Genomic DNA, 15,000 nt, shown 5'->3' with positions numbered 1-15,000 from the left:
CACATATTTATTTTCCCTTTTGTACTTTAACTATTTGCACATCAGTACAACTGTAACGGTTTTCTATATGAGAAGGAGAGTCGGACCAAAATGCAGCGTGTCGATTGCGATCCATGTTTTAATAAACAAACGTAAAACACGAATCAATACAAACACTACAAAATAAAGAACGTAATGAACGTAACGAAAACCTAAACAGCCTATCTGGTGAAAACACATAGACAGGAACAATCACCCACAAACACACAGTGAAACCCAGGCTACCTAAATATGGTTCCCAATCAGAGACAATGACGAACACCTGCCTCTGACTGAGAACCATATCAGGCTGAACATAGAAATAGACAAACAAGACATGAAACATAGAATACCCACTCAGATCACACCCTGACCAATCAAAACATAGAAAATACAAAGTAAACTATGGTCAGGGCGTGACAGTACCCCCCCCCAAGGTGCGGACTCCGGCCGCAAAACCTGAACCTATAGGGGAGGGTCTGGGTGGGCATCTGTCCGCGGTGGCGGCTCTGGCGCTGGACGTGGACCCCACTCCATGACAGTTTTAATCCTCCTAAACGTCCCTAAATAGGTTACCCACCACAATGATAACATGGGACAGAGGGACAGCTCGGGACAGAGGTAACTCGGGACAGATGAGTAGCTCAGCACTGAGAGGAAGCTCAGCACTGAGAAGAAGCTCAGCACTGAGAGGAAGCCCAGGCAGGTAGTAGAAACTACCAGAACCTGGCTGGCTGGCGGTTTCAGCAGATCCTGGTCGACTAGCAGATCTGGAAGAATCTGGTCGACTGGCGGATCTGGGAGAATCTGGTCGACTGGCGGATCTGGGAGAATCTGGTCGACTGGCGGATCTGGGAGAATCTGGTCGACTGGCGGATCTGGGAGAATCTGGTCGACTGGCGGATCTGGGAGAATCTGGTCGACTGGCGGATCTGGGAGAATCTGGACGACTGGCAGATCTGGGAGAGTCTGGACGACTGGCAGATCTGAGAGAGTCTGGACGACTGGCAGATCTGGAAGAGTCTGGACGACTGGCAGATCTGGAAGAGTCTGGACGACTGGCAGATCTGGAAGAGTCTGGACGACTGGCAGATCTGGAAGAGTCTGGTCGACTGGCAGCTCTGGAAGAGTCTGGTCGACTGGCAGCTCTGGAAGAGTCTGGTCGACTGGCAGCTCTGGCTGCTCCATGCTGACTGGCTGCTCCATGATGACTGGTAGCTCTGGCTGCTCCATGCTGACTGGCTGCTCCATGCTGACTGGCAGCTCTGGCTGCTCCATGCTGACTGACTGCTCCATGCTGACTGGCAGCTCTGGCTGCTCCATGCTGACTGGCTGCTCTGGCTGCTCCATGCTGACTGGCTGCTCCATGCTGACTGGCTGCTCCATGCTGACTGGCGGCCCTGGCTGCTCCATGCTGACTGGCGGCCCTGGCTGCTCCATGCTGACTGGCGGCCCTGGCTGCTCCATGCTGACTGGCGGCCCTGGCTGCTCCATGCTAACTGGCAGCTCTGGCGGCTCCTTGCAGACTGGCAGCTCTGGCGGCTCCTTGCAGACTGGCAGCTTTGGCGGCATCCTGCAGACAGGCAGCTCTGGCGGCTCCTTGCAGACTGGCAGCTCCATGCAGACTGGCAGCTCTATGCAGACTGGCAGCTCCATGCAGACTGGCAGCTCCTTGCAGACTGGCAGCTCCTTGCAGACTGGCAGCTCCTTGCTAACTGGCAGCTCTAAGCTAACTGGCAGCTCTATGCTAACTGGCAGCTCTATGCTAACTGGCAGTTCTGAACAGGCGGGAGACTCCGGCAGCGCTGTAGAGGCGGAAAGCTCTGACAGCGCTAAACAGGCGGGAGACTCCGACAGCGCTGGAGAGGAGGAAGGCTCTGGCAGCGCTGGACAGGCGAGGCGCACTGTAGGCCTGATGCGTGGTGCTGGCACTGGTGGTACTGGGCCGAGGACACGCACAGGAAGCCTGGTGCGGGGAGCTGCTACCGGAGGGCTGGGGTGTGGAGGTGGTACTGGAAAAACCGGACCGTGCAGGCGCACTGGAGCTCTTGAGCACCGAGCCTGCCCAACCTTACCTGGTTGAATGCTCACGGTCGCCCTGCCAGTGCGGCGAGGTGGAATAGCCCGCACTGGGCTATGCAGGCGAACCGGAGACACCGAGCGCAAGGCTGGTGCCATGTAAGCCGGCCCAAGGAGACGCACTGGGGACCAGCTGCGTAGAGCCGGCTTCATGGCATTAGGCTCGACGCTCAATCTAGCCCGGCAGACACGCGGAGCTGGAATATACCGCACCGGGCTATGCACCCGCACTGGAGACACCGTGCGCACCACTGCATAACACGGTGCCTGTCCGGTCTCTCTAGCCCCCCGGTAAGCACAGGGAGTCTGCTCAGGTCTCCTACCTGGCATAGCCATACTCCCTGTTAGCCCCCCCCCAAGAAATTTTTGGGGCTGCCTCTCAGGCTTCCATCCGCTACGTCGTGCTGCCTCCTCATATCTGCGCCTCTCAGCTTTCGCCGCCTCCAGTTCTTCTTTGGGGCGGCGATATTCTCCTGGCTGAGCCCAGGGTCCTCTTCCTTCTAATTCGTCCTCCCATGTCCATACCTCCTCTTTGGGCTGCTCCTGTTGCCTCTTCTCCTGCTGCACCTTTGGGCGGCTACACTCCCCTGGTTTAGCCCAGGGTCCTCTCCCATCGAGGATTTCCTCCCATGTCCAGAAATCCTTATTGCGCTTCTCCTCGCGCTGCTCCTGCCTGTTGACACGCTGCTTGGTCCGTTGGTGGTGGGTGATTCTGTAACGGTTTTCTATATGAGAAGGAGAGTCGGACCAAAATGCAGCGTGTCGATTGCGATCCATGTTTTAATAAACAAACGTAAAACACGAATCAATACAAACACTACAAAATAAAGAACGTAATGAACGTAACGAAAACCTAAACAGCCTATCTGGTGAAAACACATAGACAGGAACAATCACCCACAAACACACAGTGAAACCCAGGCTACCTAAATATGGTTCCCAATCAGAGACAATGACGAACACCTGCCTCTGACTGAGAACCATATCAGGCTGAACATAGAAATAGACAAACAAGACATGAAACATAGAATACCCACTCAGATCACACCCTGACCAATCAAAACATAGAAAATACAAAGTAAACTATGGTCAGGGCGTGACAACAACACTGTATAAAGACATAATATGACTTTTGAAATGTCTTTATTTGTTTGGAACTTTGTAAGTGTAATGTTTATGGTCACATTATAATTTTGTATTGGTTATTATCTATTTCACTTGCTTTGGCAATGTAAACACATGTTTCCCATGACAATAAAACCCTTAAATTGAATTGAACACACACACACACAGAGAGCGAGAGAGAGAGACAGAGAGAGCGAGAGAAGGTGAGAGAGAGAGAGTGAGAGAGAGACAGAGAAGGTGAGAGAGAGAGAAGGTGAGAGAGAGACTGAGAGAGAGACAGAGAAGGTGAGAGAGAGAGAAGGTGAGAGAGAGACAGAGAAGGTGAGAGAGAGAGAAGGTGAGAGAGAGAGAAGGTGAGAGAGAGACTGAGAGAGAGACAGAGAAGGTGAGAGAGAGAGAAGGTGAGAGAGAGAGAAGGTGAGAGAGAGAGAGAGAAGGTGAGAGAGAGAGAGAGATAGAGAAGGTGAGAGAGAGAGAAGGTGAGAGAGAGAGAGAAGGTGAGAGAGAGAGAGAGAGATAGAGAAGGTGAGAGAGAGAGACAGAGAGGTGAGAGAGAGAGACAGAGAGGTGAGAGAGAGAGACAGAGAAGGTGAGAGAGAGAGAAGGTGAGAGAGAGAGAAGGTGAGAGAGAGAGAGAGAGAGAGAGATAGAGAAGGTGAGAGAGAGAGACAGAGAAGGTGAGAGAGAGAGAAGGTGAGAGAGAGAGAAGGTGAGAGAGAGAGAAGGTGAGAGAGAGAGAGAGAAGGTGAGAGAGAGAGAGAGAGATAGAGAAGGTGAGAGAGAGAGATAGAGAAGGTGAGAGAGAGAGACAGAGAGGTGAGAGAGAGAGACAGAGGTGAGAGAGAGAGAGAGAGAGAGACCGTGAGAGGGAGAGAGAGACCGTGAGAGAGAGAGAGAGAGACCGAGAGAGAGAGACCGAGAGAGAGAGAGAGACACACAGAGAGAGAGACACAGAGAGTGGGTCTAAGCCAGGAAATAACAGAGAGGTCAGTTGCATGGAGCTGGGACTGACTTGGCTATATCCTCTCACAGACATCTGCAGCTACACAGACAGAGAGCTCCAATGTTGTCCCTCTCTAAGGCTGTCCAGTGTCCACACACACCCACCCCTGCTCTCTAACAGCTGTACCTGATACACACTCAGTCAGTTAACCCTCCCTTACCGCCCTCCCTCCTGTCAGACGCAGACCGAATAAGATCTGTTGAGAATGCAGCTGAATCAGAAAATACTTGACAGTCAACATAAGGTCCCAGAGCTTCATTGTGTACATGGACACGTGCCTATAGACTGGGAACAAGAGGAGAGCTTGTACGCAGAGAGCTGATTGGGTATCTGGCCGACTGGAATTGGATCCAAGATCATTAGAACGCCACAAGACCTACTGTATGTACTGTATTAAAACAGACCTACTGTATTAAAACAGACCTACTGTATGTACTGTATTAAAACAGACCTACTGTATTAAAACAGACCTACTGTATGGACTGTATTAAACCAGACCTACTGTATTAAAACAGACCTACTGTATTAAAACAGACCTACTGTATTAAAACAGACCTACTGTATGGACTGTATTAAACCAGACCTACTGTATGTACTGTATTAAACCAGACCTACTGTATTAAAACAGACCTACTGTATGTACTGTATTAAAACAGACCTACTGTATTAAAACAGACCTACTGTATGTACTGTATTAAAACAGACCTACTGTATTAAAACAGACCTACTGTATTAAAACAGACCTACTGTATGTACTGTATTAAAACAGACCTACTGTATTAAAACAGACCTACTGTATGGACTGCATTAAAACAGACCTACTGTATGTACTATATTAAAACAGACCTACTGTATTAAAACAGAACTACTGTATGTACTATATTAAAACAGACCTACTGTATGGACTGTATTAAAACAGACCTACTGTATGGACTGTATTAAAACAGACCTACTGTATGTACTATATTAAAACAGACCTACTGTATTAAAACAGACTTACTGTATGTACTAAATTAAAACAGACCTACTGTATTAAAACAGACCTACTGTATTAAAACATACCTACTGTATTAAAACAGACCTACTGTATGCACTGTGTTAAAACAGACCTACTGTATGTACTGTGTTAAAACAGACCTACTGTATGTACTGTATTAAAACAGACCTACTGTATGAACTGTATTAAAACAGACCTACTGTATTAAAACAGACCTATTGTATGTACTGTATTAAAACAGACCTACTGTATTAAAACAGACCTACTGTATGTACTGTATTAAAACAGACCTACTGTATGTACTGTTTTAAAACAGACCTACTGTATGTACTGTGTTAAAACAGACCTACTGTATGTACTGTATTAAAACAGACCTACTGTATGGACTGTGTTAAAACAGACCTACTGTATGAACTGTATTAAAACAGACCTACTGTATTAAAACAGACCTACTGTATGTGCTGTATTAAAACAGACCTGCTGTATTAAAACAGACCTACTGTATGTACTGTATTAAAACAGACCTACTGTATTAAAACAGACCTACTGTATGTACTGTATTAAAACAGACCTACTGTATGTACTGTGTTAAAACAGACCTAATGTATGTACTGTGTTAAAACATACCTACTGTATGTACTGTATTAAAACAGACCTACTGTATGTACTGTATTAAAACAGACCTACTGTATGTACTGTATTAAAACAGACCTACTGTATGGACTGTGTTAAAACAGACCTACTGTATGGACTGTATTAAAACAGACCTACTGTATGTACTGTGTTAAAACAGACCTACTGTATTAAAACAGACCTACTGTATGTACTGTATTAAAACAGACCTACTGTATTAAAACAGACCTACTGTATGAACTGTATTAAAACAGACCTACTGTATTAAAACAGACCTACTGTATGTACTGTATTAAAACAGACCTACTGTATTAAAACAGACCTACTGTATGTACTGTATTAAAACAGACCTACTGTATGTACTGTGTTAAAACAGACCTACTGTATGTACTGTGTTAAAACATACCTACTGTATGTACTGTATTAAAACAGACCTACTGTATGGACTGTGTCTTAAAATTAAGGGTTACATTTAAATCAAACAAATAGTGTGATGGGAACTGTATCAGGTGGAAGAATGGGTGTAAAATAAACAGAACAGATGCTCAGTGAAGGTCTGGTTCCCTACGTGTTCAGAGAAGAGAGAACAACAGTTCAATGAGTGAAAGAATTTCAACAAGTGTCTGCAACTCTCTGCAGTATGTCATTTATTATTGAAACAAATACTTGTTTAACAACTGACCAACATATTTCTTCCACAGACTTCAATCTTCCTTTTAAGAGGCATTTTCTAGACAATCTGCAATACAGATATGATTGAAGATTGAAGCAGGTGCTAGTCGTGGGCTACCTATTGAAGCAGGTGCTAGTCTTGGGCTATCTCCACACTAGTCTACCTATTGAAGCAGGTGCTAGTCTTGGGCTATCTCCACACTAGTCTACCTATTGAAGCAAGTGCTAGTCGTGGGCTATCTCCACACTAGTCTACCTATTGAAGCAGGTGCTAGCCGTGGGCTATCTCCACACTAGCCTACCTATTGAAGCAGGTGCTAGTCTTGGGCTATCTCCACACTAGTCTACCTATTGAAGCAGGTGCTAGTCGTGGGCTATCTCCACACTAGCCTACCTATTGAAGCAGGTGCTAGTCGTGGGCCATCTCCACACTAGCCTACCTATTGAAGCAGGTGCTAGTCGTGGGCTATCTCCACACTAGCCTACCTATTGAAGCAGGTGCTAGTCGTGGGCTATCTCCACACTAGTCTACCTATTGAAGCAGGTGCTAGTCGTGGGCTATCTCCACACTAGTCTACCTATTGAAGCAGGTGCTAGTCGTGGGCTATCTCCACACTAGCCTACCTATTGAAGCAGGTGCTAGTCGTGGGCTATCTCCACACTAGCCTACCTATTGAAGCAGGTGCTAGTCGTGGGCCATCTCCACACTAGTCTACCTATTGTTCCTGCAGTGAGGAGGATTCACCATCTTTATCCAATGTTGTCATCATTTATCTGCAGATATTCACCAAAAAACCTACCTAGTTTACCTGTCCTGATGGACTTCATATGGAACATCTCTAGTTTACCTGTCCTGATGGACTTCATATGGAACATCTCTAGTTTACCTGTCCTGATGGACTTCATATGGAACATCTCTAGTTTACCTGTCCTGATGGACTTCATATGGAACATCTCTAGTTTACTTGTCCCGGATGGACTTCATATGGAACATCTCTAGTTTACTTGTCCTGATGGACTTCATATGGAACATCTCTAGTTTACCTGTCCTGATGGACTTCATATGGAACATCTCTAGTTTACTTGTCCTGATGGACTTCATATGGAACATCTCTAGTTTACTTGTCCTGATGGACTTCATATGGAACATCTCTAGTTTACTTGTCCTGATGGACTTCATATGGAACATCTCTAGTTTACCTGTCCTGATAGACTTCATATGAAAAATCTTTAGTTTACTTGTCCTGATAGACTTCATATGGAACATCTTTAGTTTACTTGTCCTGATGCGATATCCTGGACATACTGTATAACTAGGCTGTGTGATTTATGAAGGGTGAGGATATATGAGATCAACTTTATTCAGTCAGTTCCACACCATGTATAAACCAATCAGCGTACAGGAAGCCCATGATTTATGAAGAGCGAGGATATATGGTCAGTTCCACACCATGTATAAACCAATCAGCGTAGAGGAAGCCCATGATTTATGAAGAGCGAGGATATATGGTCAGTTCCACACCATGTATAAACCAATCAGCGTAGAGGAAGCCCATGATTTATGAAGAGCGAGGATATATGGTCAGTTCCACACCATGTATAAACCAATCAGCGTACAGGAAGCCCATGATTTATGAAGAGCGAGGATATATGGTCAGTTCCACACCATGTATAAACCAATCAGCGTACAGGAAGCCCATGATTTATGAAGAGCGAGGATATATGGTCAGTTCCACACCATGTATAAACCAATCAGCGTACAGGAAGCCCATGATTTATGAAGAGCGAGGATATATGGTCAGTTCCACACCATGTATAAACCAATCAGCGTACAGGAAGCCCATGATTTATGAAGAGCGAGGATATATGGTCAGTTCCACACCATGTATAAACCAATCAGCGTACAGGAAGCCCATGATTTATGAAGAGCGAGGATATATAGTCAGTTCCACACCATGTATAAACCAATCAGCGTACAGGAAGCCCATGATTTATGAAGAGCGAGGATATATGGTCAGTTCCACACCATGTATAAACCAATCAGCGTACAGGAAGCCCATGATTTATGAAGAGCGAGGATATATGGTCAGTTCCACACCATGTATAAACCAATCAGCGTACAGGAAGCCCATACGCCAGCACTTCCTGGCTGCATGTGAAACGCTGAATATAATCAAATAAATCAATGTGTCAGAAAACAATAAGTAGATTTTGACTCGTCCTTAACACATTATACTGGACGTGAAAACTGACTGACATAGATGATGGAGCAGCATCATGCTCTCTCCCTCTGTATAAAGACATTTGACTGCAACCACAGTGTACAAAACACACCCACCCAGGAACTGGGAGGCGGGACAGACAGCAGACTGTCAAATCAGAAGTGTTTCCCTGTCATCGCTCACTTTGTGATTGACAGGTGCCTGTCCTATCAATAGGTTGCAAGAAGATGCATAGTGTGCATTCTAGCTGAGAGGGCTTGGCTGACTTTTCTTCTGGCTTGTGAATTGTAAATAATGTGCCTAGTTGATTTAAGTGTAAAAAGTAGCCAGCTGAAAATCAGTGTGTAACCAGCTGTATAGCTGACAGAAAACACTGCTCAGGTCAGGACACTCTTTACCTCAAGGTTTGATAGTCCATGAGATAGGCTACTCCAAAGACTGGTCAAGTTAGAGAGAGAGTGTGTGTGTGTGTGTGTGTGTGTGTACATCCATCTGCACATCAGTCCGTGTGTGTGCATGTCCGTGCATGTGTGTGTGTGTGTGTGTGTGTGTGTGTGTGTGTGTGTCCATCCGTCCGTCCGTCTAAACTCACCCTTTAGGGTCCAGCAGGTCACGGACCTTCTCGTTGTATATCTCCATGTAGGAGACCTCCACCTTGAAGGAGAGAACCTGGCTGTCCTCCCGGCCGATCCTCTCAAACAGGGAGCAGCACAGCCTGGGGATCAGCCCTGGAGCCTTCTTATTCCCCATCATGGAGAAGGACTTCCCTGACCCTGCAGAGAGGACAGGAAGGGACAGAGACAACAGCATAGCAGAGCCTTTAGCTACACATATAGACTTCAACAGTCCTGTACACACCAGCTCTACAGACTGGACACCAGAACCTACAGGGAGAGACAGGAAGGAACAGAGACAACAGCATAGCAGAGCCTTTAGCTACACATATAGACTTCAACAGTCCTGTACACACCAGCTCTACAGACTGGACACCAGAACCTACAGGGAGAGACAGGAAGGAACAGAGACAACAGCATAGCAGAGCCTTTAGCTACACATATAGACTTCAACAGTCCTGTACACACCAGCTCTACAGACTGGACACCAGAACCTACAGGGAGAGACAGGAAGCGACAACAGCGGAGATTAAACAGCAGCGAATAGAAACTAGTAAATTAAACAATGTTGTTTAGTAAATAAGGGTAGAGATCAGAGAGAAAGGGACCATCACTTATCTGAACTGAGAGTTTGGCAAACAGACCCACAAAGTCTGTGGGGGTTTCTACGGCAACTATCTGATGTGCTCACTGCAGGTGTGTTGAAAACATGTCTGTAAATGTGTTTGTTCAGGGATTCTGACAACCGTTTGGTCCTGAGTCAGACAGTTTAGAACTACAGCAGGGTTTCTGTTAGGAAAACGGGACCAGAAAGATTTTCACCAGACTCATATGCATTGGGTGTGTCACCCATTGGTGGGGGGGCGACCACCCACGGTGCTCCGAATGACAGAAATCACATGTAGATGGTTGTAATGCCTCTTAAGAAGAGAGCTCCTGTAGTGAAGCGGCCAATAAAACGTCCTTTTCAAACATTTCCCAAAATGCAATTTGCGAGAAAACCCCATTCTAAACGGCTCACCTGATGAAAGCGGTTCATATGTGACAGAGATTAAAATCACCGTTAGAAAAAGGTGAGATCTTAAGATGCAACAACTATGAGTTGAAATACATTTGTCAGAATTCTATAATTACTCCTGTCTATACAGAAGGAAAGGAAATGATTTCAAATGCTTTGCCTGAGAGCATGACTTAGACACAGAGGAATCGAGGATCATTATCTTCTTTTCAAAAAATAACTGTGGATTGTTTCAAATCACAAGCTTGTACTTCAGCCTTCAGAAATGTTATGTTACAGCATGAATTTAAAAAGGATTCAATTTAGATTGTGTCGTCACTTGCCTACACACAATACCTCATAATGTCAACGTGGAATTATGTTTTTAGAGATGTTAACAAACTAATCAAAAAATGAAAATATGAACTGTCTTGAGTCAATAAATATTCAACCCCTTTATTATGGCAAGCCTAAATAAATTCAGGAGTAATGAGCCAATAGTAAGCTTGGGATGATTTTTTTTACCTCATCAATCTACACACAATACCCACACAGGTTTTTAGACATTTGTGCAATCTATTAAATATAAAAACTGAAATAACACATTTACGTAAGTATTCAGACCCTTCACTCAGTACTTTGTTGACGCACCTTTGGCAGTGATTACAGCCTCAAGTCTTCGTGGGTATGACGCTACAAGCTTGGCATACCTGTAATTGGGGAGTTTCTCCCATTCTTCTCTGCAGATCCTCTCAAGCTCTGTCAGGTTGGATGGGGAGCGTTGCTGCACAGCTATTTTCAGGTCTCTCCAGAGATGTTCGATCTGTTTCAAGTCCGGGCTCTGGCTGGGCCACTCAAGGACATATAGAGACTTGTCCCGAAGCCACTCCTGCGTTGTCTTGGCTGTGTGTTTAGGGTCGTTGTCCTGTTGGAAGGTGAACCTTCGCCCCAGTCTGAGGTCCTGAGTGCTTTGAAACAGCTTTTCATCAAGGAACTCTGTACTTTGCTTCGATCATCTTTCCTTCGATCCTGACTATTCTCCCAAGTCCCTGCCGCAGAAAAACATCCCCACAGCATGATGCTGCCACCGCCATGCTTCACTGTAGGGATGGTGCCAGGTTTCCTCCAGATGTGACGCTTGGTATTCAGGCCAAAGAATTCAATCTTGGTTTCATCAGACCAGAGAATCTTATTTCTCATGGTCTGAGAGTCCTTTAGGTGCCTTTTGGCAAACTCCAAGTGGGCTGTCATGTGCCTTTTACTTAGGAGTGGCTTTCTTTTGGCCACTCTACCTGCAGTAAGAATTTAATCAGTCATGAGCTCTGTCAGAGTGACCATCGGGTTCTTGGTCACCTCCCCTGACCAAGGCCCTTCTCCCCTGATTGCTTAGTTTGGCTGGATGGCCAACTCTAGGAAGAATCTTGGTGGTTCCAAACTTATTACATTTAAAGAATGACAGAGGCCACTGTGTTCTTGGGGACCTTCAATGCTGCAGAAATGTTTTGGTCCCTTCCCCAGATCTGTGCCTCGACACAATCCTGTCTCTGAGCTCTATGGACAATTCCTTCGACTTCATGCCTTGGTTTTTGACGTGACATGTACTGTCAACTGTGGGACCTTATATAGACAGGTGTGAGCCTTTCCAAATCATGTCCAATCAATTGAATTTACCACAGGTGGACTCCAAGCAAGTTGTAGAAACATCTCAAAGATGATCAATGGAAACAAGATGCAACTGAGCTCAATTTCAAGTCTCATAGCAACGGGTCTGAATACTTCGGTATTTCAGTTTTTTTATTTTTAATAAATGTGCAACAATTTGCTTTGTCATTATGGACTATTGTGTGTAGATTGATGAGGATTTTTATTTATTTAATCAGTTTTAGAATAAGGCTGTAACGTTACAAAATGTGTAAAAAGGTCAAGAGGTCTGAATACTTCCTGAATGCACTGAACATAGACTGGTATTTCCATCCACGAATAAAAAACATTCTGTTGCAATGTGATTGTTTTTCTCCCGGTCAATTTGGCCGGCACCTATTTTATTTATCTGCTTTTCTTTTCTTTTTTTCATCGACCAAAAGACGTCAACTACTGGCAAACTGAAACCCTGCATGTAGAAATACACCACAACTACTGGCAAACTGAAACCCTGCATGTAGAAATACACCACAACTACTGGCAAACTGAAACCCTGCATGTAGAAATACACCACAACTACTGGCAAACTGAAACCCTGCATGTAGAAATACACCACAACTACTGGCAAACTGAAACCCTGCATGTAGAAATACACCACAACTACTGGCAAACTGAAACCCTGCATGTAGAAATACACCACAACTACTGGCAAACTGAAACCCTGCATGTAGAAATACACCACAACTACTGGCAAACTGAAACCCTGCATGTAGAAATACACCACAACTACTGGCAAACTGAAACCCTGCATGTAGAAATACACCACAACTACTGGAAAACTGAAACCCTGCATGTAGAAATACACCACAACTACTGGCAAACTGAAACCCTGCATGTAGAAATACACCACAACTACTGGCAAACTGAAACCCTGCATGTAGAAATACACCACAACTACTGGCAAACTGAAACCCTGCATGTAGAAATACACCACAACTACTGGCAAACTGAAACCCTGCATGTAGAAATACACCACAACTACTGGCAAACTGAAACCCTGCATGTAGAAATACACCACAACTACTGGCAAACTGAAACCCTGCAGGTAGAAATACACCACAACTACTGGCAAACTGAAACCCTGCATGTAGAAATACACCACAACTACTGGCAAACTGAAACCCTGCATGTAGAAATACACCACAACTACTGGCAAACTGAAACCCTGCATGTAGAAATACACCACAACTACTGGCAAACTGAAACCCTGCATGTAGAAATACACCACAACTACTGGCAAACTGAAACCCTGCATGTAGAAATACACCACAACTACTGGCAAACTGAAACCCTGCATGTAGAAATACACCACAACTACTGGCAAACTGAAACCCTGCATGTAGAAATACACCACAACTACTGGCAAACTGAAACCCTGCATGTAGAAATACACCACAACTACTGGCAAACTGAAACCCTGCATGTAGAAATACACCACAAATACTGGCAAACTGAAACCCTGCATGTAGAAATACACCACAACTACTGGCAAACTGAAACCCTGCATGTAGAAATACACCAGAACTACTGGCAAACTGAAACCCTGCATGTAGAAATACACCACAACTACTGGCAAACTGAAACCCTGCATGTAGAAATACACCACAACTACTGGCAAACTGAAACCCTGCATGTAGAAATACACCACAACTACTGGCAAACTGAAACCCTGCATGTAGAAATACACCACAACTACTGGCAAACTGAAACCCTGCATGTAGAAATACACCACAACTACTGGCAAACTGAAACCCTGCATGTAGAAATACACCACAACTACTAAATGAATGGGGATTTATAGAAGACAACACATCAAACATCTCTAAGTATCCCTGCATGTAGAAAACTCTTCCCTCCAATACACCACAACTACTAAATGAATGGGGATTTATAGAAGACAACACATCAAACACATCTCTAAGTATCCCTGCATGTAGAAAACTCTTCCCTCCAATACACCACAACTACTAAATGAATGGGGATTTATAGAAGACAACACATCAAACACATCTCTAAGTATCCCTGCATGTAGAAAACTCTTCCCTCCAATACACCAGAACTACTAAATGAATGGGGATTTATAGAAGACAACAAATCAAACATCTCTAAGTATCCCTGCATGTAGAAAAGTCTTCCCTCCAATACACCAGAACTACTAAATGAATGGGGATTTATTGAAGACAACAAATCAAACACATCTCTAAGTATCCCTGCGTGTATACAGTCTATCTTCTGAATGTGTCTGTTAGCCCTATGACAGCAGGGAAGATACAGACTATCCCATATTATCTGCGGTCTCCAAAGCGTTTGTTTCCAAGGTGTGTCACTCCGCTCCAGGTTGTTCTTCAGGACAGGAAGAGCGGATCAAGGATCTAATCATTAGTGTTGGGGAGGAAGGATACGGGGCTGAGCGATTCGCCAGCTTGAGTTAGCGTGATCAGAAACACTGAAGCTTCCTGTTCTTGTTGTGCATCTGCAGGGCCACGCAGGGATACATAAAGAGTGTCTCAAATGCCACCCTATTCCCTATATAGTGCACTACTTTTGACCAGAGTCCTATGGGTATCCCTATGTGCCCTGGTCAAAAGTAGTACCCTATATAGGGAATAGGGTGGCATTTGGGACGCAGAGGTGCTGTATCTGCAGGGCCAGGGAAGAGGGATACAGACATATGCTGTCTCCTCTCCTCCCCTAGCATGGAACGACATAGATGATGATGCCTGCAGAGCTACTTAAGGCTGTTCTGAACACAGCCCTGTTTTAACATATTTCCTGCCGACCTGCATCATAATAATTCAGTATAAACAGCCTTACTTCATAAGTCTTACTTCATAGGCCTTACTTCATAAGTCTTACTTCATAGGCCTTAATTCATAAGTCTTACTTCATAGGCCTTACTTCATAAGTCTTACTTCATAGGCCTTACTTCATAGGCCTTA

The 15,000-nt window shown here is 44.9% G+C and overlaps 1 protein-coding gene across 1 annotated transcript in view; it reads right to left on the bottom strand.

Annotated features, from left to right (window-relative positions):
• Positions 1–15,000, bottom strand: part of LOC139404948 (kinesin-like protein KIF13A) — a 201,661-nt gene that overhangs the window by 119,209 nt on the left and 67,452 nt on the right. Inside the window, exon 6 of the mRNA XM_071147495.1 lies at positions 9,342–9,522. Within this exon, the coding sequence (XP_071003596.1) occupies positions 9,342–9,522 (181 nt within the window). The remainder of the gene's footprint in view (positions 1–9,341; positions 9,523–15,000) is intronic.

The sequence above is a fragment of the Oncorhynchus clarkii genome, unplaced genomic scaffold (assembly GCF_045791955.1).
Source record: "Oncorhynchus clarkii lewisi isolate Uvic-CL-2024 unplaced genomic scaffold, UVic_Ocla_1.0 unplaced_contig_10532_pilon_pilon, whole genome shotgun sequence".
NCBI lineage: Eukaryota > Metazoa > Chordata > Actinopteri > Salmoniformes > Salmonidae > Oncorhynchus > Oncorhynchus clarkii.
The sequence above is the reverse complement of the archived record's forward strand: the minus strand, read 5'-3'. Positions and strand labels throughout refer to the sequence as shown.